At 56.4% G+C, this 25,251-nt stretch overlaps 2 protein-coding genes across 6 annotated transcripts in view; both read left to right on the top strand.

Moving 5' to 3' along the window:
- ANKRD24 (ankyrin repeat domain 24) overlaps nt 1-15,191 on the top strand; it is a 23,959-nt gene extending 8,768 nt beyond the window's left edge. Inside the window, exons 3-22 of the mRNA XM_021705361.1 lie at nt 982-1,068; nt 1,173-1,303; nt 1,382-1,470; nt 2,405-2,469; nt 2,972-3,029; nt 4,424-4,494; nt 4,686-4,792; nt 4,973-5,158; nt 5,638-5,677; nt 6,304-6,384; nt 6,522-6,629; nt 7,333-7,377; nt 7,473-7,571; nt 8,547-8,619; nt 8,858-8,976; nt 9,153-10,634; nt 12,562-12,729; nt 14,343-14,468; nt 14,610-14,675; nt 14,827-15,191. Coding sequence (XP_021561036.1) covers nt 982-1,068; nt 1,173-1,303; nt 1,382-1,470; nt 2,405-2,469; nt 2,972-3,029; nt 4,424-4,494; nt 4,686-4,792; nt 4,973-5,158; nt 5,638-5,677; nt 6,304-6,384; nt 6,522-6,629; nt 7,333-7,377; nt 7,473-7,571; nt 8,547-8,619; nt 8,858-8,976; nt 9,153-10,634; nt 12,562-12,729; nt 14,343-14,468; nt 14,610-14,675; nt 14,827-14,904 — 3,279 coding nt within the window. The 3' untranslated portion in view covers nt 14,905-15,191. The remainder of the gene's footprint in view (nt 1-981; nt 1,069-1,172; nt 1,304-1,381; nt 1,471-2,404; nt 2,470-2,971; nt 3,030-4,423; nt 4,495-4,685; nt 4,793-4,972; nt 5,159-5,637; nt 5,678-6,303; nt 6,385-6,521; nt 6,630-7,332; nt 7,378-7,472; nt 7,572-8,546; nt 8,620-8,857; nt 8,977-9,152; nt 10,635-12,561; nt 12,730-14,342; nt 14,469-14,609; nt 14,676-14,826) is intronic.
- Nucleotides 15,192-15,617: 426 nt separating this feature from the next.
- EBI3 (Epstein-Barr virus induced 3) lies at nt 15,618-23,332 on the top strand. 5 transcript variants are annotated; one of them, XM_021705382.1, is made up of 6 exons: nt 15,618-15,717; nt 16,016-16,311; nt 17,217-17,382; nt 18,362-18,574; nt 19,975-20,132; nt 22,901-23,332. In XM_021705382.1, the coding sequence occupies exons 2-6, from the start codon at nt 16,276-16,278 to the stop codon at nt 23,051-23,053; spliced, it is 726 nt and encodes a 241-aa protein (XP_021561057.1). In that variant the 5' UTR covers nt 15,618-15,717; nt 16,016-16,275; the 3' UTR covers nt 23,054-23,332. The 5 variants fall into 5 exon arrangements, with proteins under 5 accessions (XP_021561057.1, XP_021561056.1, XP_021561055.1 ...); XM_021705381.1 differs by having other exon boundaries at nt 16,016-16,342; nt 17,200-17,382; XM_021705380.1 differs by having other exon boundaries at nt 16,016-16,342; nt 17,197-17,382.
- The last annotated feature ends 1,919 nt before the right edge of the window (nt 23,333-25,251 follow it).

Here is a 25,251-nt window from a genome sequence, read left to right as displayed (position 1 = left end):
GACTCCCCAGTCCCTCCCTCCAACCCCCCAGTCCCTCCCTCGGGCCCTCCCGGCCCCCCCGCCCCCCACCCCCCTTTCGGCCCGGTCGCCTCCGGGAGCACCGAGCCCGGCACCTGGAGCCCTGGCCGCCATGAAGCAGCTGTGCGTGTGCGCCGCCGCCTCCTCCGCGGTAGGGCCAGGGGAGGGGGCGCGGGGGCAGGCGGGGCTCGGGCCCTTACTCTCCTCTCCCCACTCCGCCCCTGGCCGCTCCCGGCCTGGACCCCCGCCCCAGGCCCGGGAAGGACCCGGAGTGAGGGGGTCGCGGGGCAAGGGGGCAGAGGTTGGGGGATGGGTGGGACATTTGGGGAGACATGGGACGTTCTGGGAGGCAGTTTTGAGAACAGATGGGAACACTGGAAAATTTAGAGGACATATGGAGGGACAGTTTTGGGGAATAGTTTTGGGTGGGTTCGTTTGAGGGGACAATTTGGACTATATTTTGAGGGATCATTTTTCGGGAAAATATATTGACATTTGGAGAACAATTTCAGAGAATATTCAAGGGATTTTTTTGGAAGGACATTTTTAGGACAGATGTTGGGGTCATTTAGGGGGATGATTTTGGAGAAACTTAAGGAATTTGAATATGACATTTTGGAATGCATTACATGCTAAGTAAGGTTTTTTGGGGAACAGATCTTGGAACATTTGGGGGACAATTGTGGCATTTTGGGGTCAGTTTAAGAAGGATGAATGACAGAGGACAGTTCTGAAAGACATTTAAAGGGACCCTTTTAGGGGCTCCTACGGGAAGATTTTGGAGGTGGGGTGATGTTGGAAAGGGGGTTTTCACTAAAGGACCGGCTGGCTGCTGATCTGGGGGGGATTTAATAGGATGATGCCGGTAGTGGGTGTAGGATGGACCTGGGGGCAGATGCTGGGGGATGCAGACTGGGGGGATGCTGTTTCAGACCCCCTGCCCAGGACTACCTCCCCCTGCAGCTGCGGCTCAGCCCCACTGACCTTGGCTCCTGCCCGCCCTGCGGCCCCTGCCCCATCCCGAAGCCGGCAGCCAGAGGCAGGCGCCAGGCAAGTGCCCAGGGGCAGGTGGTGAAGCCTGGAGCTCCGGCCAGGGGGCGCTGGGAGGGGGCAGTGATCGCCTGGCCCCACGACCCTCTGGGTGTGCCCTGCAGAGCCAGGAGTGGGGCAAAAGTGATGAGCGGCTGCTGCAGGCCGTGGAGAGCAACGACGTGGCGCGGGTGGCCGCCCTCATCACCCGCAAGGGGCTGGTGCCCACGAAGCTGGACCCCGAGGGCAAGTCCGCGTGAGTGCCCACGCCCTGGGGGGTGTGAGGGATGAGGCGCGGCCATCCTGCAGCTGATCCCCAATCTCTGACCTCCAGATTCCACCTGGCTGCCATGAGGGGAGCAACCAGCTGCCTAGAGGTGATGCTGGCTCATGGCGCCAATGTCATGAGCACGGATGGGGCAGGTACTACCTGCCGGGCCTGGGGGAGGGACGAGGAACTCAGACCAGGTGCCCAGCCTGGGGTCCAGTGGGGCCCTGCTCTGTGGCTTCGGTGACCTGGTGAAAAGGGGGGAGTTCCTTTCAGTGCTCCCAGGAAGGCACAGGGACATGTCTGGCTGCAGTGCCCAAGGAAAAAGACTCTAGCTGGCACCAATCAGGGTCAGTCGACAGCTTGTGGTCAGGGAGTGGCCAGGACTCAGGTAGTGGTTAAGTCAGAGGAAGTAGCTGGAACAGAGGAGTACCTGAGTTTGAGAAGTATCTGGCGACAGGAGACTAGCAAGTAGAGGTTAGGGGGTAGTATCTCAGGTATGTTGAGTAGCTGGAGCTCTGGGAGTAGCTGGGACAAAACGAGAATCTGGGTGTATGACTTGACTAGGGCCCCGAGGGAATATCTGAGATAGACTGCACGGCCAAAGGGGATAGTTGGAGCTCAGGAGGTAACTAGGCGTGGGGCATAGCCATGTCTGAAGCTTTGGGGCAACGTAGGAGACAGAGCAGCCGGGATGTGTGGAGCAGCTGAGGGTTTGTAGAGTATCAAAGATGACGGGGAAAGAGTTAGCCCATGGAATAGCAAGGGTTTATAGACTGGCGGGAACATATAGAACAGCTAGATTCTGAGGGGCAGTGGCGTTGAGCATATAGAGTAGCTGGGGACGTGGGGAGTCACCGGGGCAGGAGGGCTTGAGGAGTGCGTGGGAGTGGAGTGTAGGCTGGGATGCAGACTAGCTGGAGCTTGGAGAGTCTCTGGCCATGGAGTAGCATGGTTTGGAGAAGTACCTGGGGTTTGGGAACTTACTGGACGCGGGGAAGCTCATTACAAATAGTTGACACAGGTTTGGGGAGTGGCCAGAAGCTCCTTGAGTCTGTGGAGCCCAAGCAGACACTCCGTGCCTTTCAGGTTACAATGCCCTCCACCTGGCCGCCAAGTATGGGCACCCACAGTGCTTGAAGCAACTGCTACAGGTCATTTACTGTCTTGCATCAGATACTCCCTCAACCCTAGATGCTTCCTTCCTCTGGCTCCTCCCTCCCTCCCAAGTTCTAGAAATCCCCAAGCCCCTAGATACTCCCTGAATCCTAGATATGTCTTAACCTCTTTGACTCCTGAGCCCCAGCTACTCCCTGGACAACCAGCTACTCCCTGAGCATCTGGATACTTCCCACACCCAAGATATACGCCCAGTACCAGATTACCACCTGAGTCCCAGCTTCTCCCCAAACCCTAGGTAGTTCTTAGGCACAGTCACTCTCAGAGCTCCCACCCAGCCCCCAAACCCGCAGCTTCTCCCAAGCTCCCAGCGATTTCCACTTTCTCACCAATTTTCATAAAAGCCAAGTCACTTGGGGGCCCATGAGGAGATGGGGGAGGGAAGAAGTGCTAAGTCTAGGAGCCTGAACTCTGGCACAGCCTAAGAAGGGGCAGTTCCTAGAGAACCTCCAGTGACCCGCACCCCTCCCCCCACAGGCGTCCTGCGTGGTGGATATTGTGGACAGCAGTGGGTGGACGGCCCTGCATCATGCAGGTGGGTGCAGCCCAGCCTCGCCCTGCCCACCATGACCCAGAGGGTGCGAGGCTGGGGATTCTTCTACCCGGGGCCCTGGGGACCTACGATGAACCTTCTGCTTCCTTCCTCCTCCTTCCTCACCAAGTTCCTGCTGTGTGCCAGGCCCTGGGGCTCAGCATTAATATTCAGCAACCCTTTGAGCCACAGACAGTCACCCCACTGGACAGGAACGGTGATTGAGACTCGCCCACAAGAAAGTAGGGAAGACCCAGGCTGCCTGACTCCAAAGCACAGCCTGATGTTTGCCAGGCCTGGGTGACAACCATGGTGGCAGTCTTGGGGCGGGGTGTGTGACCAGAGTACAATTTCCTTTGACCAAATCCTAGGAGATCTCAGGAAGACCAAAGGTCCAGGCATCCTTAAAAATCATTAAATCTAAACTCTTTCATGAGGGAGGGGAAAGGACCCACCTGCCAGAACCACATCTCAGCCCAGCATCTGTCCACCATGCCTGTGAGATTGGGGAATGACTTTCACTAATGACTCAAGAAACGTCTTGACCTTTTGGGAACACGGAATACATTTGTGTTTGCTTTGGGGTTTTAATCACTGGTTAAGACTTCCCTGCAGTTGGAGTATGCTGCCACCTAGTGGTAGTGATGCCTTTGGTCACACTGGAAGCGCACTAGGTTTTTTCATTCAATAAATATTTAAGTTCCTGCTATGTGTGTCAGGCTCTGTTCTAAGCATGGGGATTACAGCAGAAAACAAAATGCCATACCCCCTCAGGCACACAGCAGGTCATCAGATAGAGCTTGTTGACTTTTCCAGTGACCCCCCTAGCATGAAACCCTTCCTCCTTTCTTTACAGCTCTGGACATGTACACTGTCTCCCACTTCCTTGACCTTACCATGCTCTCCCCCACTTCACAGCCCTTGCCTACTAAGAAAACTCTACCCTCCCCCTTTCACCTTCAAAACTCAGAACTCAGACCCAACCCCAAGAAGCCTGCCTAGTCTCAGCTGACCGTCTGATCCATCCAGCAAACATTAACACTCTGTATGAGGTTTGGTGCATGGCAGGTACACAATGCTAGTTAAAGCAAAGAGAGGAAATACATAAACATTAGTCAAAAGCTCCACCTTAAGAGGGAGCCATGATGGAATGTGGAAAGAGCTTGGGACAGCGGGTTAGCAAACCTAATCATAGCTCTGTCTCTGACCCTACTGGCTGACCATGGACCTGGCTGGACCTCAGTTTCCTCGTCTGTAACGTAGGAGTCATACCTTTGCCATTGCCCTCCCAGGGAAGGTGGGAACTTCTCATGAAATAAGGAATAAGAATCACCGCAGGCAGAAAGCCCCCAGAAAATATCTAAACCTTGCCCTACCTACCCTCCCTCTTTTTCCAGCGGCCGGCGGCTGCCTCTCCTGCTCAGAAATGCTTTGCTCCTTCAAGGCACATCTGAATCCCCGAGATCGGGTGAGCCTCTGGGATCTTTTGGGGAAGATGATGTATTTGAGGTACACCGTCACCAAGTGGCAGCATCCCAGGCACCCTTTAAAAAGTGTGAGAAGGTCTGGAGTGAAGTTCAGGGGCACTCATATAGGCTTCCCTACCTCCCAAGATCTGCCTCTCACCTTTTGTCTCATCTTTCCCCTAATTCCCACCAGTCAGGTACAACACCCCTTCTCATAGCGGCTCACATGTGTCACACGGATTTGTGCCGCCTTCTCCTGCAGCAGGGGGCAGCTGCAAATGACCAGGACCTGCAGGGCAGGTGAGTATCTCCCGTCCCAGTTAGTCCATTGTACGCCGTGTGACCTTGGGCAAGTCTCTTAACTTCTGTGGGTGGGGGATCTAGCTGACCCTCCCCACCCACCCACCCAGCCTGGGTGTTGAGGAGGGCTTGGGGGTGTGAGAATGTCCTCGCTTCCTCAGTAGCCCCCTCTCCTAGTAGGACAGCCCTGATGCTGGCCTGTGAGGGGGCCAGCCCCGAAACAGTGGAAGTGCTGCTGCAGGGTGGGGCGCGGCCAGACATCACCGACGCACTGGGCCAGGATGCTGCTCACTACGGTGCCCTAGCAGGAGACAAACTCATCCTGCACCTCCTGCAGGAGGCAGCCCAGCGCCCCTCACCACCCAGTGGTATGCAAGCCCCTCCTACGCAATTTCAGGCACCCCCCATCTCCTTCCCAGCAGTTTCTTGTCACCCCTTTCCCTGCTGTAGGTAGGTTCAAGGTATCTCTATTGGCTGCATTACGGGAGGTTTCATGTTTCCCGTGATGCTACTCAGAACAGTTTCAAGGAGCCCCAGAGCTTTTAGATTAATCTCGGGATCCACTCTGCTTTCCTGGGCCATCCTTATCCTTGGATCTTTGCCTTTCCTAAGAACTGGCACCCCTACTTGCACCATCCCGGAGGGGCCACTGTCCTCCCCTTTTGAGAGTTCCAAGGGCCCTCCTATTAAGCATCTGCAAAAGTAGCTGAGTCCTACTTTCAAAGTCCTGATTCTTGGGGAATTGGGAGCCCACCCCAGCCATAAGTCCCCTCACTAGTGTCCTTCCTAGGGCTGGGAATGGAGCCCCTAAAACAGAGTGCCTGACCCTGCTTCCCTCTCTTCCCTGCCCTCCTAGAGGATGACTCAGGCGAGGCATCATCTCAGGTATGGATCTCTAAGCAGTGAATGAGTCCCCTCCCCCTGCACACACTGCCCCTCCCCCATTGCCCCAAGCTTTATGGGAAGAGAAGGAGGAGATGGACTTCTGTCCCAGGGTTATGACCTAGGAAGACCTGTTTGGGATGAATGCCACCTTCAGGGTATGCTGCCACCAAGCGACAGCAGCACCCACAGCATAACTCTCAGGACTGGGTGAGAACACTGCGGGGATGGGGCCAAACCATGGGGCTGGGGTGGGCTGGTAGAGGGAACTGAGTTTGGTGAGGGCTGGTGTAGGTCAGGGAAGAAGGCAGGTCTGGCCTGTTTCTCTCTCCCGGCCCTACAGCATCTCAGCTCCACAGGGAAAGGGAACTTGTAGACAATCTGGTCTAGTACCACGTACCAAGGCACAGAGATGGGCAGAGAGTGAAGCATAAGATCTGGAACTCTCAGGAAGTATGGCCCCTTCTATGCTGGGATCAGTGAGGACCAGGGAGAGCCAGGGACTTGCTCAGGGTCACACAGGAAGTGAGGGCCAATTTGGGGCTGATGACAGATAGTGGGGCTGGGCTGGCATATTTGGGTGGGAGGCTGGCATATCCCCCATGTGCCCCTGTCACCCCTTCCCTCAGAACTCTGTGTCCAGCCATGAAAAGCGAGGGGCTCCCAAGAAGCGGAAAGCACCTCAGCCCCCTGCCAGCATCCCCGTGCCGGTGAGAGATGCCCCGGCCAGGCCATGGCGAGGAGGAACAGGGGCAGGCAGGAGGGGAGGAAGCTCTGGCTCAGGTATGGGAGGGGACAGCCCGTGGGCCTCACGTGAAGGTGGTGGTCCCTGGGGCGGGGGGAACAGGATGACCAAGATGCCTACGAGGAGATCATGCGGCTGCGACAGGAGAGGGGTCACCTGCTGCAGAAGATCCGGGGCCTGGAGCAGCACCAGGAACAGAGGAAGCAGGAGGTGAGGGGCCACAGAGATACAGGCCTAAGACTAAGCCTGGGGTGGGGTGCAGTTTTGCGGGGAAGACTCCCCTTACCTCTCCTAGCTCCCGCCTCCCTCTCTCTACCCGCGCTTATTCTGCTCCAGCCACACGGGCCTCCATGCTGTTCCCCCAGTGTTCCAGGCCTGGTCCTGCCCCAGGGCCTTTGCATGTGCTGTGCCCTCTGCTTGGAACACTCTTCCCCAGATGCTCCTGTGGCTCCCTCCCTCTTTTCCTTTAGGTCTTTGCTCAGAAACCACTTGCCAAAGACACCTCCCTTGCCTACCTTATTTAAAATTGTCACAGCTCCCACTCACTTCCCAGTTCCCTTTATTTTTATTCGAAGCACTTAGTGCTATTGGGCATGCCATGTATTTTATTCACGTTCACCCATTTGACTGTAAGCCCACGAGGATAGGCATGGTTGACCATGACTGGCTCGCAGGATTCACCTGATGTTTATTGGAAGAACGGGTATTTGAGTGAGCCAGTGAATGAGTGGCCCCAAAACAGGGTCTGACACTCAATAAATCCTTAGTGATGAGTCAGGGGGCAGAGCAGGGTGCTGGGTGCGCAGTAGGTGCACAACCACTGTCTGTGGTGGGGATGGGGGGCTACTACGGAGGTGGGGTGGGGACTACCCCCGACCCAGATTCAAGCCCTGTCCCCCCTTCTTCCCACCAGCTGCCAGAGGCAGAGGCCAGCTCCCTCCACAGCCTGGAGAGACAGGTAGGTGGCAGGTGCGGAGATAGCCAGCCCCTCAGCCGCCCGTGTTTCCTCCCGGAGGCTGGCCGAGCCCCACCCCCCACCCCCCCTCCTTCCAGGTGCAAGAGCTGCAGCAGCTGCTGGCTGAGAAGCAAGAGGAGAAGGAGAGCCTGGGACGGGAAGTGGAGAGTCTGCAGAGCCGGCTGTCCCTGCTGGAGGTGGGCGGGGGCGGAGCCTGGGGCGGGGGCGGAGCCTTGCGGGGCGGGGGCGGGGCCTCGCGCGGGCTGTGGTTACGGGACAGCCACACCAGTGTGGGTAGGTACAGACTCTCCCACGCGAACACACAACAGTCAAACCTACAAACGCACCGTCACAGACAACACACCCACACACGTACGTGCACAGTGGACACGTCTCCAAACACGGAGCCGGGACACACACAGATGAGCAGCCGCGCTCACGCACACGTGGTCTTGCACGTTAAACGGGTGAGCACAGCAAGCCTACTCCCACATGCACGCCAGAAATACTGGCGCCTACACAACAGACGCTCCTCCGTCCCACGCGGACGACACACCCACAAACCCATGTACACGCACAAGTATTTCCCCCAATACGTGATTACACAAACATCCGTGTGCACCTGGTGCTCACACACACAGACCCACCCATATCCACAAGCACGGTCAAAGCAGTCACACACACAACAGACTAAAACACAAGCACAAAATCACACACAGTCACAGGAACTCACACGGGAGGGGTGGGGGGCCACGCGACACCCCCGTGCTCACCACAGACCCCTGAACCCTGAGCTGTCCGTACTCCCATGCAGACACCCTCAGCCCGACGTGACCCCAGTGCAGGATCCCAGACATAACCCTGTGAGGACACAGCCCCGCATCTCTCTCTCCGTGACCCACACACACAGGCCGCACATACACCCCCAGGCATCGGGTTATGGTCACACATTTGCGCAGTGGCTGGGCTGTTCCCTGCCCTTCCGGGGAGCCCAGCATAGCCCCACAGCACACAGGTGGTGCTCAGCAAACACTGTGGCCCAGACACGGCCAGTCTGATGCTCCTGGGGAGCGATGGGGACACGTGGATTCCCCTGTCCTCTCTAGATTCTTGGGGGCAGGTTTGGGGCTGGGAAGGGGGTAATACTGGTGCCGGACCCTGTCCCCCCCCAGAATGAGCGGGAGAATACCAGCTACGATGTGGCCACTCTGCAGGATGAGGAGGAAGAACTGTCTGACTTTCCAGGTGAGCTCCCACCCCCGTCCTCCCTCCATGCACCCCTGTCCACCTTGTCCCTGGGGCCCCTGGAAATGGAGCCTTGACCCACAGGCATGGAGAGAGTTTGAAGCTGGGAGGGAGGTCGGCCCCCACCCATTATTCATTCCACCTGCTTGCCTTGGGGGCTCTGACCCCCTGCTCCAGACCCCTAGTTCCCATCCCCTGTGGCCCAGGACACCCGGGGCTGACCCTGTGCACCCACCAGGGGCCGAGGCTCTGCTCTCCAAACGGCTAAGCCCCTCAGCCCAGGAGCTCTTGGCCTCACTGCAGGAGCAGGTGGCTGCACTCACCAGACAAAACCAGGAGCTGATGGAGAAGGTCCAGGTGGGGAAACTGAGGCCCTGGAGGGTGGGATGGGGACAGGTCTGAGGACCTGAGGGATTGTTCCCCGGGGAGGGGTCACGGTGGGCACACGGCTGAGTCTGTGGGCAGGGAAGGTGGCAGTGCCACTCTGAGCCCCCATGGCCACAAGCTCCCGCCAGCTCCCCACTACCTCCCAGATCCTGGAGAGCTTCGAGAAGGACGAGATGGAGGTGAACGGGTCAGCCGAGGTCATCCCTCTGGCCCTCTATGACTCTCTTCGGGCTGAGTTCGACCAGCTCTGCAGGCAGCATGCGGAGGCCCTGCGGGCACTGGAGCGACAGGAAACGTGGGGCGCCCCTGGGGAAGAGGAGGCAGCCGCTGGGGAGGGCAGGGGCATGGGAGGCAAGACCACCAGGAACGGGCCAACGAAAATGGAGCTTGACGGTGCCACGGCTCTGGGATCCAAAGTGAATGGAGCTGAGACCACAGACGAGGAGGCTACAGGCCTGGAAACTGTGGAAGCAGCTTCTGTGGGGGCTGAGGCCACAGAGACAAAATCCATGGGGGCCGAGGCCACAGAAACAAAACCCACGGGGGCCGAGGCCCCAGAACCCGAGGCTCTGGAAGAGGGAGGAAATCCAGAGGCAAAGGCTACCGGAGCCAAGGCCACAAAGCTGAAAGCAGAGGAACGGGAAATGAGGGCCAGCGGAGCAGGCGGCGTTGAGGCCGTGCCCGCAGGCACAGAGACCACACATGTGGAGGCCACATTGGTGGGGGCTGCCGTCCCGAGGGCCTCCCGGGACCCGGTTCTCCACCCTGGTGCTGCGGAGGCCTCCGAACAGCTGCAGGCAGAGCTGGAGACCCGGATTCGCGGCTTGGAGGAGGCACTCCGGCAACGGGAGCGGGAGGCGGCGGCCGAGCTGGAGGCGGCCCACGGCAAGTGCCAGGCCGCTGAGGCCGAGGCTGGCCTGCTCCGGGAGCGGATGCGCCAGGCTGAGGGCGGCCGAGCCGCTGGGGGCGGTGACATGGTCCAGCTGCGGGCCGCCCTGGAGCAGGCCCGGGAGGACCTCGGAGTCCGGGACGCCCGCCTCCGGGAGCTGGAGGCGGTCTCAGCCCGGCTGGACGAGGCCCGGGCTGGCCGGCTGCTGGCCGAGGAGGAGGCCCGGGGCCTGCGGGCAGAGCTGGAGCAGCGGGAGGAGGTGCGGCTGGAGCAGAGCCGGGAGCTGCAGGTGCTGCGGGAGCAGCTGGCCACGGCCACGGCCGCCGGGGAGCGGCAGCAGGCTGTGGCCGCCGAGCTGGGCCGAGCACGGGATGCAGCTGAGGCCCGAGCGGCTGAGCTGTCCGCGGCCTGCGAGGAGGCTCGGCGGGGCCTGGCGGAGCTGCGCGAGGCTTCCGAGGCCCTGCGTCGGTCGGCGGTGCCGGCCTGCGAGCACCGCCGGCTGCAGGAGGAGGCCCTTGAGTTGCGGGGCCGGGCGGCCAGCCTGGAGCGGGAGGTGGTGGCCACGGGCAAGGAGGCCGCCCGGCTGCGGGCCGAGCTGGAGCGGGAGCGTGTGGGGGGCGTGGCCAGCCTGGAGCACGAGCGCATTGTGGGCGCCTTGCAGGCTGACGTGGCCCGGCTGGAGGGGCAGCTGGAGGAGCTGGGGCGACGGCATGAGAAGACCAGCGCCGAGGTCTTCCAGGTGAGCGTAGCCAGGCCCCCGCCCGGCACAGCCCGGTCCCAGCCCAACCAGCAGCCACTTGGCGGCCCGACCCACAGCCAGGGTTCCAGTCCCGTAGACACCTGACCCTGTTAGCGTTTCTGGGTGGATGGCTGACCCTGAAACTGTTCTGAGCTCTTGGACATCTCAACTTGTGTTATCTTTTCTTAAAAACCTTTGGCCATTTTGACCCCATCATCTTTCTTTTTCTTTTCCTTTTTTTTTTTTTTTTAAGACTATTTATTTGAGGGGCGCCTGGGTGGCTCAGTCGTTAAGCATCTGCCTTTGGCTCAGGTCATGGTCCCAGGGTCCTGGGATCGAGTCCTGCATCGGGCTCCCTGCTCAGCGGAGAGCCTGCTTCTTCCTCTCCCTCTGCCGCTCCCTCTGCTTGTGCTCTTTCTCTCTGTCAAATAAATAAGTAAAATCTTAAAAAAAAAAAAAAGACTATTTGAGAGAGAGAGGGAGAGAGAGCACAAGCAGGGGGAGGGACAGAGGGAGAAGCAGGCTCCCCACTGAGCAGGGAACCTGATGTTTTTTCACTATGACACCATTTTCTCTGCTGGCCTGAAATCTGCCTGTGGTTCTTCCAGTTGGCTGTTTAGAGCTTGTCATTTTGCCTTGGGATCATTTTTGATTCTTCAGCCCAAAAGTAGGAGGATGTTATGCCCAGAGATTTTTTTTTTAATAATTTTTATTTTTATTTATTTTTTTAAGATTTTATTTATTTGACAGAGAGAGACACAGCGAGAGAGGGAACACAAGTGGGGGAGTGGGAGAGGGAGAAGCAGGCTTCCTGCTGAGCAGGAGCCCGATGCGGGGCTTGATCCCAGAACCCTGGGATCCTGACCTGAGCCAAAGGCAGATGCTTAACGACTGAGCCACCCAGGCGCCCCATGCCCAGAGATTTTTAATCGAATATTTTCAACCCAGTAGATTTTGATGCTGAGTTGTTGGGTTTTTTAAGGCCAGGGAACATATATATACATGTATATATATTGGGAATATATGTATATATATATATTTTGTCCCTCGTGGTGGACATTTGATTCCGTCTCTTCTCTTAAGAAACAAACAAAAGGGTGCCTGGGTGGCTCAGTTGGTTAAGCGACTGCCTTCGGCTCAGGTCATGATCCTGGAGTCCCAGGATCGAGTCCCACATCAGGCTCCCTGCTCAGCGGGGAGTCTGCTTCTCCCTCTGACCCTCCCCCCTCTCATGTGCTCTCATTCTCTCTCTCAAATAAATAAATAAAATCTTTAAAAATAATAGTAATAATAGTAATATTTAAAAAAAAAACAAACCAAAAGAACCAAAACAAAAAACCCCACAAAAACTGGCAGGTGTTATAACAAAATATGTGAATAAGAAGCCACATTCATTAGTTGTTGTTGGGAAAGCATTTTTCTCTCCATGCCTCTGTTTACTCACCCCTGGGACAGAGATAATAATACTTCTGAATTCTCAGGTGAAAATTGAATGTTTTAATCTCTATAAATGATTTAGGGCAGTCATAGTATAAGAGATCAGTAAATGGCAGCCAGAATTAACTGATTTTAAAAGAGCGTTTTCTTGGAAAAATAATGATTCTGTTCTAAGCACATGCCCTGTATTTGTCCATTTCCTCCTCGCAATTACTCTGCAAAGTGGGGACTACTATTACCCTGGTCTTCCATATGAGGAAACAGACAAAGAGAGATTGAGTCAGTTGTCTGAGGCCACACAGCTAACACGTCATGAGTGTAAGAATGGGCCGGAATGTTTGTGGTGTCCGGGAAGAACCCAGCACTCCCTGAGTCAAACTCCTCGATATCAGAATGGGCTTGAATGTCCTCGGGCCCGAATGAAAGGGTCAGGAGACTCTGGGGTCCTCATGTCCTCGGGCTCACGCTCCCTCATGGGCTTGGGCTGCAGGTCCAGAGGGAGGCGTTGTTCATGAAGAGTGAGCGGCATGCGGCCGAGGCGAAACTGGCCACAGCAGAACAGCAGCTGTTGGGGCTACGGACCGAGGCCGAGCGGGCACGCCAGGCCCAGAGCCGTGCCCAGGAAGCCCTGGATATGGCCAAGGAGAAGGACAAGAAGGTGCGTCCCCTTTCCCTGTGCTCCCTTGGGGGGTTCCCACCCAACAAAGGTTGGGGGAAATCCAAGAATGTCCCAGATGAACGAGTCTTGGGAGATCAGCCCATTTTCTAGATGGGAGACTGAGGCACAGAGAAGGAAGGGGACAACTCAGACACGTGGGCTACTGTTCTAACTGTGAATTATAACCACAGTTAACATTTACTGAGCACTTACTGCATGCTAGGCCCCGAGCTATGTATTTGACATGGACTAACACATGTAATCCTCACGTCAAGTTCCCGTAAGATCAGTGCTCTTATTTTCCCCATTTGAAGAAGCAAGGCACAGGGAGGGGATGCCACTTGCCTGAGGTCACACAGCCATGCAGAGGTTCAGCCAGCGTTTGGACCCAGCTTCCCAAGTTCTGGTCTTCAGTAATGACGATGGTTGACAGCAGGCCATGGCTACTGAGTTGGGTGGTTTTCACACACTATCACTTTTAATTTCCCTCTAACCCCAAAAGCCAGAAGGCATTCTTATTCCTGTTTTCTAGATGAGCAAGCTGAGGCTCTGAGAGGCCAAGTGTGACATGTCAGAGTGACACGTCAGGTCGCTCGCTCATTGGACAGGCACATGACTCCCAGAGCCCCAGGTGCATCAGCATAGAGTCCCCCAGCCCTAGCTCACTGTGTGACCTTGAACAAGTCAGTTGACCTCTCTGAGCCTGTTAACACCTTCTGCAAAATGAACATAAAATTGTGGTCGAGATTATGGTTTATTTGTTGCAGGATCTCTCCCCCTCGGCACCTAGTGACACTGGGGTCAGGCCACTCTCTATGGGGGGGCGTCCCGGGCACTGTAGGGGGCTGAGCAGCATCCCTGGCCCCAGCCCCTCCATGCCAGGAGCACCTGCAATGTGACAGCCGCAGACATCCCCACACATGGCCTGGGGTTCCCTGAGGGCAGAGACTGAGAACCTCTGATCTGTAGTATAATAATAAAGCTTAGCATTTATTGAGTGCCTGCTGTTTGCCAGGCACAGTGTAGATTTAACCTCCGTTCAGAATCACAGTAACCTGCCAAGGTGAGAACCGTGATTCTCCTTCCTTTACAGATAAGGAAACTGAGGCTCAGAGGGGTTAAGCCGTCTTCCCAAGATCTCCTGCAAGAAAGGGGTAGGGAGGGACCCAAGCCCAGGGCTGCCTGACCCAGCCCCACCAGGCCATGCTGCTTTGGGCCTCCCATTCTGTCAGCCTCCCCTTTCCAGAGTCTGCAAGAGGGGCTGTGACAGGATCGGCAAACTTCTGGAAAGAGCCAGAGTCCATGTTTTGGGCTCTGACGTGTCAGTGAATGGGCCTGGCAGCGCACCAATGAAATCTTATGTATGAGCTCGGAATTTGATTTGATTTTCCTATGTCATGAAATATCATTTTTCTTTCAACATTTCCCCCCCAATCATTTACAAATGTGAGAGCCATTCTTAGCTCACGGGCCAGACTCCCGCGGGCCGGAGTTTGCCAGCCTCTAGGATGTGACCTTCCCTCACCAGCCTCTTCCCTAGGTGCTGGGGAGGTCCAATGTCCCGGGCCCCAGGCTCAGGGTGACTGGAGGTCCCCCCTACCCGCCCCGCCTAGATCACAGAGCTCTCCAAGGAAGTCTTCAGTCTTAAGGAGGCCCTGAAGGACCAGCCAGCGGCCCCAGGCACCCCCGAAGTGGAGGCCCTCCAAGGCCAGGTCAAGGCCTTGCAGGAGCAGCTGAAGGTGAGGACACGGGGCGGGGGAGGAAAGCAGTTCAGGATTTTAGCAGCTGTCACACTGGGGCAGGGGCTCTGGGTGTAAAGGGGGCTTTGGGGCGTGTTGGGGGGACCTGCTTTTCTAAGCACCCCTCCCCCATACTCACAGCAGGCTGCCAGGGACCACAGCGCAGTGGTGGCCTTGTACAGAAGCCACCTCCTATATGCCATTCAGGTGAGTCCCGCCTGGCCACCAACACCCTGGCCGGTTCTCCCATCTGTACAGGAGGAGAGGTTCATGGCCTTCAGGGGTGGCGCGGGAGGGAACCGGGAAGCCGGGGCAGGAGTGCCCAGGCTCTCTCTCTCTCTGCTTCCCCCCACCCCAGGGTCAGATGGATGAAGATGTGCAGCGGATCCTGAGCCAGATCCTACAGATGCAAAGACTCCAAGCTCAGGGCCGCTGAACATCACAGCACTGAGCCTCCGCCCACCAGGCTCACGCGTGGGGGCGTCCAGGCTCATGCACTGACCTTCTAAGCTCGGACACCAGCCTGGGCCTTCTCGACTGTACTTAGCTGCGTCCACTGCCCCACTGGTCCCGGCACGCACTGGCCGGTGTCATCCCCAGCCCTGACTGTGCCCTCACCCCCACCGGAGACCCTGTGAGCCCCCTCTCCCGCGCCCTGTCCTGTCGGTCCTGTAACGAGGCACCACCCCGGACCCTGGGAATAAAAGCTCTCGGAGCAGAGGATGAATGTGTATGGCCTGATCGCTGGGCCCCCGCGGTAGGGAGGAGAGGGGTGGCCTAGAACAGGGACTGGCAGTTGAGGCAGTCACCTCCTGCACCAACGACTCAGGCCCCGGAATGAATACTGTGTTCGTGCGGTGTTGTAAAAAGTCAGAAGTCCGTGATGAACAAACCGTCCGAATGTTAAGTGAAGACAGCATCCAAGTGTGCCCTGAGTCACTTGCCTCACCCTAAATCCAGCCCTGCTGGGAGCCTCCCACCCCCAGCCTCCCTGCCCTTGGGCAAGTCCCCCGAAATCCCCTGGGGCTTCTTGGCTCTTTCCAGCTAAGGTGGGGGAGGTGGGAATGTGACCTGTCCCCGGGGTTTCCTTGAGTGTCCAGGGTGGCACCGCGTCTGTAGGGGCTCAGCCTGTCCCTTGGCGTCCCTATGGCTCAGAGAAGGTCCCGCAGGAGGGGCTGCCCTCCCTGGTCTCCGTGGCCTGGAGCGTGGAGCACTGGCCGGGGTGGATCCCCTCCCCTGCAGTCGGTCGGTGAGTAAAGGGGTGATTTCTGTGTCCTGCCTGGGTCTCTCTTCACCCTGTGTCTCCCTGTCTCCAGGTCTCTCTTCTGTTTCTGCCGCTGGCTCACGGGCTCCCATCTCTGTCTCTATCCCCCTCTCTCTGTGTCTCTGTGTCTTTGCCCGCTCTGGCCTTCCTCATCCTTCTCCCTGTCCTCTTCCCCCTCCTGGGGTTTCCCCCCCCGTCCTCGTCCTCGCTGCAGCCGGAAGGAAGGACTTGCAGTCAGGCTGTTGTGGGAAAGGCCACGGGGGCTCCACTTCTCTCTTTCGAGGCCTCCTCTCCCGCCCCCTTGCCCAGGGCCTCCAGAACCTCACGCCCAACCCAGCTGTGACAGGTGAAGGGACCAGGGCTCCTCCACCATCCCCGCGCAGCTCTCTGCTGGCTCCACAAACCGCCCAGGGAGTCAGACCCGGGAAAGGGAAAGAGGGGGCTTTGACCAGGGGCTGCACGACCACCTTGGGTGGGACCCAAGGCCCCTGCCTCCCCGAGGTGCTCCCGGCCCCAGCTCCTGACAGCAGAGCCCGTGGACTCATGGCCTCAAGACTTCTCCTGGTGCTCGCCCTCTGGGTGGGCTGCTCACCCTGCAGCGGGAGAGAAGGTACGTGGGACCCACCGGGGGCCTGGGGGACAAGGCAGAAGGACACTACCCGGGGACTGGAGTTGAACTGTCTACCATGGAATATTCTGGGCTGTGGGGTGGGAGCTCACACACCTACTGGATAACCCACGGGTGGGAGGGGGTTGCCATCCCATTGCACAGATGGGGAAACGGAGAAACAGAGGACCAGTCCCACCGCAAAGCGACACCAGGAAGTGGCAGCCACAGCATGGACAGAGGGGGAGGGAAGGAGAGAGGGAGGGAGAGAAGGAGACATTTTAATTACATGCATTCATTCCATGCACTTCTAAACAAAGCTGCTAGGAAGAGGGGCTACACTGAGACAGCGCCCTCCCACCGGGCCTCCCCGCCACTCGGGTCCCCCCGTGTGGTTCCTTAAACCTCAGTTTCCCCATCTGGAAAATGGGCTAATACTCCCTGCCTTCACAGGTTGTATTGGAGGCGAGAGATGATGCAGCTGCCTTTTTTTTTTTAAGATTTTATTTATTTTTTGACAGAGAGAGACACAGTGAGAGAGGGAACACAAGCAGGGGGAGTGGGAGAAGGAGAAGCAGGCTTCCTGCTGAGCAGGGAGCCCGACGCGGGGCTCGATCCCAGGACCCTGGGATCATGACCCGAGCCGAAGGCAGACGCTTAATGACTGAGCCACCCAGGTGCCCCGGCAGCTGCCTTTCATTTATATATTCATTCGCTGCACAAACCTTTATTAGGCACCTACTGTGTGCCTGGTGCCGACGGCTGGCAGGGAGGCTGGGGCCTGGCACAGGTAGGGCTCCAACAATCCCGGGGCAGGCTGGAAGCTCACACGGCTTCCTCTCCCTCCGGGGCCCCAGCAGCCCCCACCCAGCCCAGGGTGCGGTGCCGGGCCTCTAGGTACCCGATTGCCGTGGATTGCTCCTGGACCCTGCTGCCCACTCCACACTCCGCCAAGCCCACATCCTTCATTGCCTCGTACAGGTCAGAGTGCCCAGGAGGGTGTCCTGGGGTTTCACGCTGGGGCCAGGACAGCTGGAGGCCTAGTGAGTACCCGAAACCCTTGGGATTCCAAAGCAGCATGGGCCAATACAGATATACTTCCTAAAACACAGCCTGCGAGTCACATGTGGAGTTCAAACCCTTCTAGAAGCCACATTTAAAAAGGAAAGAGAAATGACGTGACTTTTAATATTTTGCTTCAGTATCATCTCAATATTCCAAATAATGTATTTAATAGGATCGAGTGCAACTTAACATGCTTATGTGCAATTTATATATGTAAATTCATAGTAGAAATTAGTATTATTTAGTGGGATTAAAGCAGGATCATGTCAACATGTAATCAACATGTTAAAAGTTAATGAGATATTTTACACTCTCTTTATACTAAGCCCGAAACTCCACGTGCATTTTACACATAGAGCACATTTCAACTCACGTGCTAGATGTTCATGGGGAATTCTTGGTCTCTGATTAGACTTTATAAAATCTGTGGGTGGGAATGTAGAGTCACCCACCTGGGTCGTCCTGAACAACTTTGTCAAGTTTTCTGACCACCGGGAACTTGACATTGAGGGCAGATAAAATAAATCGGAAAGCCGCCCTCGCTTGCACCAGCCACATTTTGAACAGCGGCCAGCCACTCGCGGCCAGTGACTACTGCATGTGACAGGGCGGTCAGAGCATGTGGAATGTTCTGGTAGGCTGTATGTGCAGCGCTGAGCTTGTCCCTAGAGTCTGAAATCTTGGGGTCTCAGAACTCAGGACAGTCAGAATCTTCTTATTTCAGAATCTGTGAGTCCATAGACCACGGAATGTTGGAATTCTAAGGCTGGAATGCTGACATTCCAGAAGCCTGTAGAATCTGGACCCTAGCGTCTCCCTGTAGGGTGTTCCCCCTGGCCCTGGGTCCACACAGGCTCCGTGATGCTGGGGTGAATGGCTCCCTCGGGGTCACACGGCCAACAGCAGGACCCCAGCCTGAGGTCCTTGAGTAACCCCGCTTCCCCATCCCGCGGGAAGCGCTGAGGCCCTCACGCTGCCCCTGCGTGTCCAGGCGCGGCGTGGCTGCCCACGGGGAGAGCCGGCCCTGCCTCCAGCTGACCCCTGAGGCCACTAGCTGCACCATCCCAGACGTCCAGCTGTTCTCCATGGTGCCTTATATACTCAACGTCACAGCGGTCCAGCCCTGGGGAAGCAGCAGCAGCTTCGTGCCCTTTGTTCCCGAGCATATCAGTGAGTGTGGGTGGCAGCGGGGCCGTGGGGGGTGCGGAGAGCCGCCAGCTTGCTTGCCCCTCCCCGCTCTCACCACCCACCTCCTGTCATCCATCCTGGGTCCTGTCGGCTCCACTTTTGCATTTCTTCAAGAAGCCGCCCACTTCTCCCCACACCGAGTCCCCACCCAGCCCAGCCTCCACGTTCGCTTGGACTGGCTCAATCCCCTCCACCCTGGTGCCCAGTCCTGCCCTCACCCCCACTATCTGCCCTCCCCACGGTGGCCACCAGAGGGCGCCTGTGAGCACCCGAGTCAGGTCCCACCCTCCCCCGTTGTCAGCCCTTCAGAGCTCCCACCTGCCTGGCGTAAAAGCCCAAGTCTTCCCCAAGGCCCCCAAAGTTCTGCACGACCTGCCCCATCCCCTCCCTGACCTCCCCTCCTCCCCCTGTCCTCCTCACTCACTCACTCTTCTCCAGCCACACACACCTCCTCTGTTCCTCCAGCGTACCAAGTAGGTCCTGCCCCAGGACCTTTGCGCAGGCTGTGCCCTCTGCCTGGAAACCTCTTCCCCAGATCTCCACACAGTTCACTCCCTCACCTCCCTCACATGTACTCAGATGTCATCTCCTCGGTGAGCCCTCCCGTGAGCACATTATTAAAGACTGCAAACCCTCCTATGTTGCTGGTGATTATTAAGAAAGTCTAGTAGTTGCTCAAAGAGTCAAATATACATTATCATATAAGCCAGCAATTCCAGTTCTAGGTATATACCCCAGAGAAATGAAATTATATGTACTCAGAAACTTGTAATGTTCACGGCAACATTATCCGTAATAGACTAAAAGCAGAAACAACACAAGGGTCTGTCAACAGATGAATGGATACACAAAACAGGCTCCATTCATATTATGGGACATTACTCAGTCATGAACAGGAGCGAGGCACCCACACATGCTGCCCCGGGGACAGACCCCGAGCCCTCGATGCTCAGGGAGGGAACCAGACACAGAAGGGCACAGTGTGAGTCCATGTGGGTGACACGTCCAGAACAGGCTCATCCACAGACAGGAAGGGGGCTCGTGGGGGCCAGGGCATGGGGGGGGTGGGTTGGAGATGGGGAGTGACTGCTGATGGGGACAGGCTATCTTTTGTGGGGTGATGGAATGTCTTAGAGTTAAATAGCTCTTGATCTTTCTTCCCTACTCTTGATGCCCCGTGGATTTGTTTCTTGTTTCTTGTCTTTTGCCCTGATGGGCTGAGCTCCAAGAGGACAGGGGTTGGGTCTATGTTGGTCACTGCTGTGTCCCCAGTGTCCAGGATGCCGCTGGACATTCAGTAGACAATAAATACTTGTTGGTTGATTGGATGAAGGAGGGAGCCTACCAGCAGCCCCTGACCCTGCCTCCTGCTTGTCCGTCAGTCAAACCAGACCCTCCCGAAAGCGTCCGCCTGAGCCCCCTCCCTGGGCAGCGGCTGTGGGTGCAGTGGGAACCCCCCCGGTCCTGGCCCTTCCCAGAGATCTTCTCACTCAAGTACTGGATCCGATACAAGCATCACGGATCGGCCCGCTTCCGCCAGGTGAGGAGGAGGAGGGGAGGAGGGGGAGGACAGCACGTGCCATTCACAGCGGCCAAAAGGCGGAAACCGCCCGAATGTCAGTCGACAGATGAATAGAAAAACACATGCATCCACCCATGCATGGGCAGGTCACTCAGCGGGAACAGGGGTGAGGCGCAGACATGCGCGGCCCCGGGGATGGACCCTGAGCCCACGACACTCGGGGAGGGAGCCAGACACAGAAGGCCACACGGGGTGTGTTCATCACGATTCCATTTATGGGAAACATCCAGAACAGGCACATCCCCAGACAGGAAGGGGGTTCTGGCTGCCAGGGCCTGGGGAGGGAGCAGAGAGAGATGGCCGATGGGGACATGGCTTCCTTTTGGGGTGATGGAATGTTCTGGAACTAGAAGGAGGTGATGGTTGCACAACATTGGGAATATACTCAAGGCCCCAAATTGTTCTCTTTAATTGGTTAATTTTATGTCATGTGAATTTCACCTTGATTGAAAACAAATATGTTGTTTAAAATTTTTACAAAGTAGAGGATAAGTAAGGCAAGGGTATTGCCGAGCATCTGTGGTCAGTTGTGTATTAGCCTCAGATGCCAGACCCAGGAGCTGCAAGCTTGCAGGGGGTAGGCTTCTGCGACCCTGTCCCATGGGACTTTCTGGGCCCATGGAAATGTTCTACATATGCACTGACTAAAATTGTACCACGAACCGCATGTAGCTACTGAGCATCGGCGATGTGGCGAGTAGTCAAGGAACTGGCTTTTACATTTTATTTAATGTGCATTCGTTTTCTTTTAAATATTTTTGCAATTTATTTTCATTTATATACATACAAATAAATTTTTATTTTATTTTTTATTTAAGATTTTATTTTTAAGTAATCTCTACGTGCAACATGGGACTTGAACTCACAACCCCAAGATCAAGAGTCACACTCTCCCAGCACCTGGTTGTCACCGTCAGTTAAGCATCTGACTCTTGGTTTCGGCTCAGGTCGTGATCTCAGGGCCCTGAGATCGAGCCCCATATCAGGCTCTGCGCTCAGCACAGAGTCTGCTTAAGATTCTCTCTCCTGGGGCGCCTGGGTGGCTCAGTTGGTTAAGCGACTGCCTTCGGCTCAGGTCATGATCCTGGAGTCCCAGGGTCGAGTCCCGCATCGGGCTCCCTGCTCGGCGGGGAGTCTGCTTCTCCCTCTGTCCCTCCCCCTGCTCGTGCTCTCTTTCTCTCATTCTCTCTCTCAAATAAATAAATAAATAATCTTTAAAAAAAAAAAGATTCTCTCTTCCTCTGCCTCTGTTCCGCCTCCCCTGCTCTCCTGTGCGCTCTCTCTCTAAAATAAACAAATATTTTTAAAAAGAAAAAGAAAAAAAGGGAGTCACACACTCTACCTACCAGCTGAGCCAGCCCAGTGCCTCTATTTTTTTGGAATTTTTTTAGTGGTGAGAATGAAGTGATTTTTTTTTTTAAAGATTTGTTTATTTATTAGAGAGAGAGAGAGAGAGAGAGAGAGAGAGAAAGAGTGTTGGGGGAGGGGCAGAAGGAGAGGGAGAATCTCCAGCAGACTTTGGCTTTGCAGGGCTCCATCTCATGACCCTGAGATCATGACCTGAGCTGAAACCAAGAGTCAGACCCATAAATGACTGAGCCACCCAGGCGCCCCTATTTTTGCAATTTTTAGATTGAGACAGAATTCACATGCCGTAAAACTCATAAAAACTGCACAAGGCAAAAAGGCTTTGAGCATATTCACAAAGTTATGCAATCATTAATTAATCTAAATGTAAAACGTAAACGGCCACATCCGGTGCCATCAGGATGACCCAGGGCCAAGCAGGGAGGCGGACAGTCAGATCTGGGGCCAGGAAGTTGGTTGGGGGATGCGGGGGGGGGGGGGGGACTGGGATATTGGTCTGTCGTTCTGTTCTGAGGAAGAGGGGGACTCAGAAGGAGGACAGAGCCGCATCTAGGAGGGAGAGTGGGAATGGCGGGAGAGAGATGCCTGAGAGCGGACGCAGAGAGGTCAGCGCCATTGCAAGAAGAATTGATTACATTTCCCCAGAGAAGGGGACATGCCACGCCACGCAGGCCCACACGGGCAACATCAGGACAGGAGGGAGGGAGGCAGAAACAGGAGTCCGGGGAGAAAGAGGCCCAGCCTCTGTGGGGGGTTCGGTGGGAAGGCAAGGCAGGGCTGGGTGAACCGCTCGCTGGGGGCTGGCGAGCTTGAAGACTTCTGGCCGCCGCTGGGCTGCACTTAGCCCCGGGAGGCTGGAGGGCAGGGGGACGGCTGGCTTGTGTGGGAGCTGGAGGGAGTGGGCTGTGGGTCTGATGGGCTGGTGTGTACATGAGAGCCATGCTCCTGGCTGGTAGGCCATCTCTAAGAATCCGCTGACCCCGGGAGGGGCAGTATCTCCCTGGTCAGCAAGATGCGGCCGGTAGCAGAAAGAGAAGATGCCGAAAACTTAGAAACAAGGTTAATACAGCGGGGCCAGGAGGGAGGGAGGTGTTGAGGCTGATCGCAGAGGCTGTGGTTGGGGCCTGGAGGAGGAGTGGGGTGTTGGGGTTGGGGGTCTGTGTGGTCCACAAGGGTGTCCAGAAATGGGTGGCTCGGGGGCCAAGGATCAGGAAGGAGCAACGATATGGAGGGGGCCTCAGGGGCATACTTGTTAGGATGGAGCGGGGGAACCGAAGCTCCGTCATGCGGTTCTCTGCCCCACGGCCCCTCCCAGCCTCCTTGTTCCCACTGACCTCACCCCTCTTTTCCACTCTCAGGTGGGGCCTATTGAAGCCACATCCTTCACCCTCAGGGCTGTGAGGCCCCAAGCCAAGTACTGCATCCAGGTGGCTGCTCAGGACCTCACCGACTATGGGGAAGCAAGTGACTGGAGTCTCCCTGCTGCTGCCTCCAAGCCCCTGGGCAAATAGTGGGGCTTCCCAGCCCCCCCCCCGCCCAGAAGAGGGGCTGGGTCCTTGACATCCGCCCCCCACTGCCACCCACTCAAGGACGGACGGGATCCATCTGGCCTGGGTTCACTGCTGCCAAGTCGCTGCGCAACACTGGACAAGTGACTTTGCCTTTCTGAGCCTGTTTGTCAATCTGTGAAATGGGGATGCACTTCTCCCTTAGGCCGCAGTACAGGGCTCTGTGAACTGTGAACTTCTGATGTTTTTTATTGTTTAACTAAAAAAGGATTGTTGCTGGAATCAGGATTCCTCCTCCTTTCATTTTTTAAAAAGATCTTATTTATTTGAGAGAGTGAGAACAAGCTGGGGGAGTGGGAGAGGGAGAAGCAGACTCCCCGCTGAGCAGGGAGCCCGATGCGGAACTTGACCCCAGGACCTCGGGATCATGACCTGGGCAGAAGGCAGATGCTTAACCAACTGAACCACCCAGGTGACCTCCTCCTTTCAATAGACCCAGATGAGACCCAGAGGGGAGAGGATGAAGCAGGACACACACACAGCGAATCCCCACTCCCATGGATCCCCGGGGTCAGGGCTGGGCCAGAGGAGGAGCCTGGGGCTGGGGGAGTCCTGGGGCTGCTGAGAGGGTTCTGCCTGGGACGGGGTGAGGGGTGGAATCCATTCACTCAGCAATTCAGTTCACGTACCTCCTGAAAAGCTGCCTGGGGGTGAGCCCCACTATGGGTAAATGCAAATAGGGTATGAGTTTGGGAGGATTTCTCTGGCCAGGGGGCGGGCGGGGAGGGGTGCAAGGCCACCAGCACTGAAGGTGGGAGAAAAATCCATGGGCTTCTCTGTGAATTTCACTCAGGTCTAAAGTCAAAGGTCCTCTTCTCCGAGAAGCCTTTCCTCACCACCTCATGTATGGCCAGCAGTCATGGCCCCCCAAAACATAGCCACCCCGTAATCCCCAGAGTGTGGGAATACAGTCCCTTACATGGCAAAAGGGACTTTGCGGATGTGATTAAATTAAGAATCATGAGGATCCTTAATTCAAAGATTAAGGATCCTGTATTAAGTGAACGGACGTCATGGCGGGTTATCCTGGATGGTCCAGGTGGCCTAATGACAAGGGTCAGAGGGAGAGAGGGAAGGTGATGGGCCGACAGAAGCAGAGGCCAGAGTGGATACCAGGCCATGAGTTGTGGCGTGCAGGTGGACTCCGGAAGCTGGGAAGGTCGGGGAAACAGATTCCGCCCTGGAGCCCTCTCCCATCCACTTTAGACTTCTCTCCCCTCCACCCTGGGTATGAGTTTGAGAAATCCCTACCCTTTTCATTGGCTTTGGTCCCCGTCTGTCAAGCGCCGAATCCGGCTCCCTTCCCTTCCGAATTACACCCTCGCTAGTGGGTGACAAAGGTTCCGGAGGTCGGCTGATTTGAAGTTCTGGGGAGGTTCTGCGCCCCCTAGAGGTGAGCAGCAGCTCACAAAAATTCCGTCGTGATGCGCCGTGGCGTGGCGTGAGAAATAGAGAGAAAGAGAATGAGAGAAAGAGAATGAAAGAGAGAGAGAGAGAACACACACGAGGGCAAGGACAGAGGGAGAGGGAGAATTCTTTTTTTTTTTTTTTAAGCCAAATGATTCATTCATTTTTTTTTTTTATTTGAGAGAGAGAGAATGAGACAGAGAGCACATGAGAGGGGGGAGGGTCAGAGGGAGAAGCAGACTCCCTGCCGAGCAGGGAGCCCGATGCGGGACTCGATCCCGGGACTCCAGGATCATGACCTGAGCCGAAGGCAGTCGCCCAACCAACTGAGCCACCCAGGCGCCCGAGAGGGAGAATTCTAAGCAGGCTCCACACTGACGCAGGGCTCCATACCACGACCCTGAGATCATGATCTGAGCTGAGATAGAGTCCGATGCCTAACCAACTGAGCCACCCGGGTGCCCCAACTTTAGACTCCTGACCTCCAAACCATAGGATAATAAACGTGTGTGGTTCTAGGACAGCGAGCTTGCAGTAACCATGCAGCAGCCACAGGAAGCTCACACACCCTCTCAGGTGCCCCTTCTCTCCACTGACCCAACACTGCTCTGTTGCACCAGGTGGGTTTGGGAGCTGGTGTGCATGTGCAGGGCAGGTGGGTGCGGGAGGGGATGCGTGCATGTGTGAAGGGCAGGTGGGTGCGGGAGCTGGTCTATGAGTCTCTGCCCGGGACT

The sequence above is a fragment of the Neomonachus schauinslandi genome, chromosome 1, assembly GCF_002201575.2.
Source record: "Neomonachus schauinslandi chromosome 1, ASM220157v2, whole genome shotgun sequence".
Taxonomy (NCBI): domain Eukaryota; kingdom Metazoa; phylum Chordata; class Mammalia; order Carnivora; family Phocidae; genus Neomonachus; species Neomonachus schauinslandi.
Note: the sequence above shows the minus strand (reverse complement) of the source record. Positions and strands in the feature narration are given on the sequence as shown.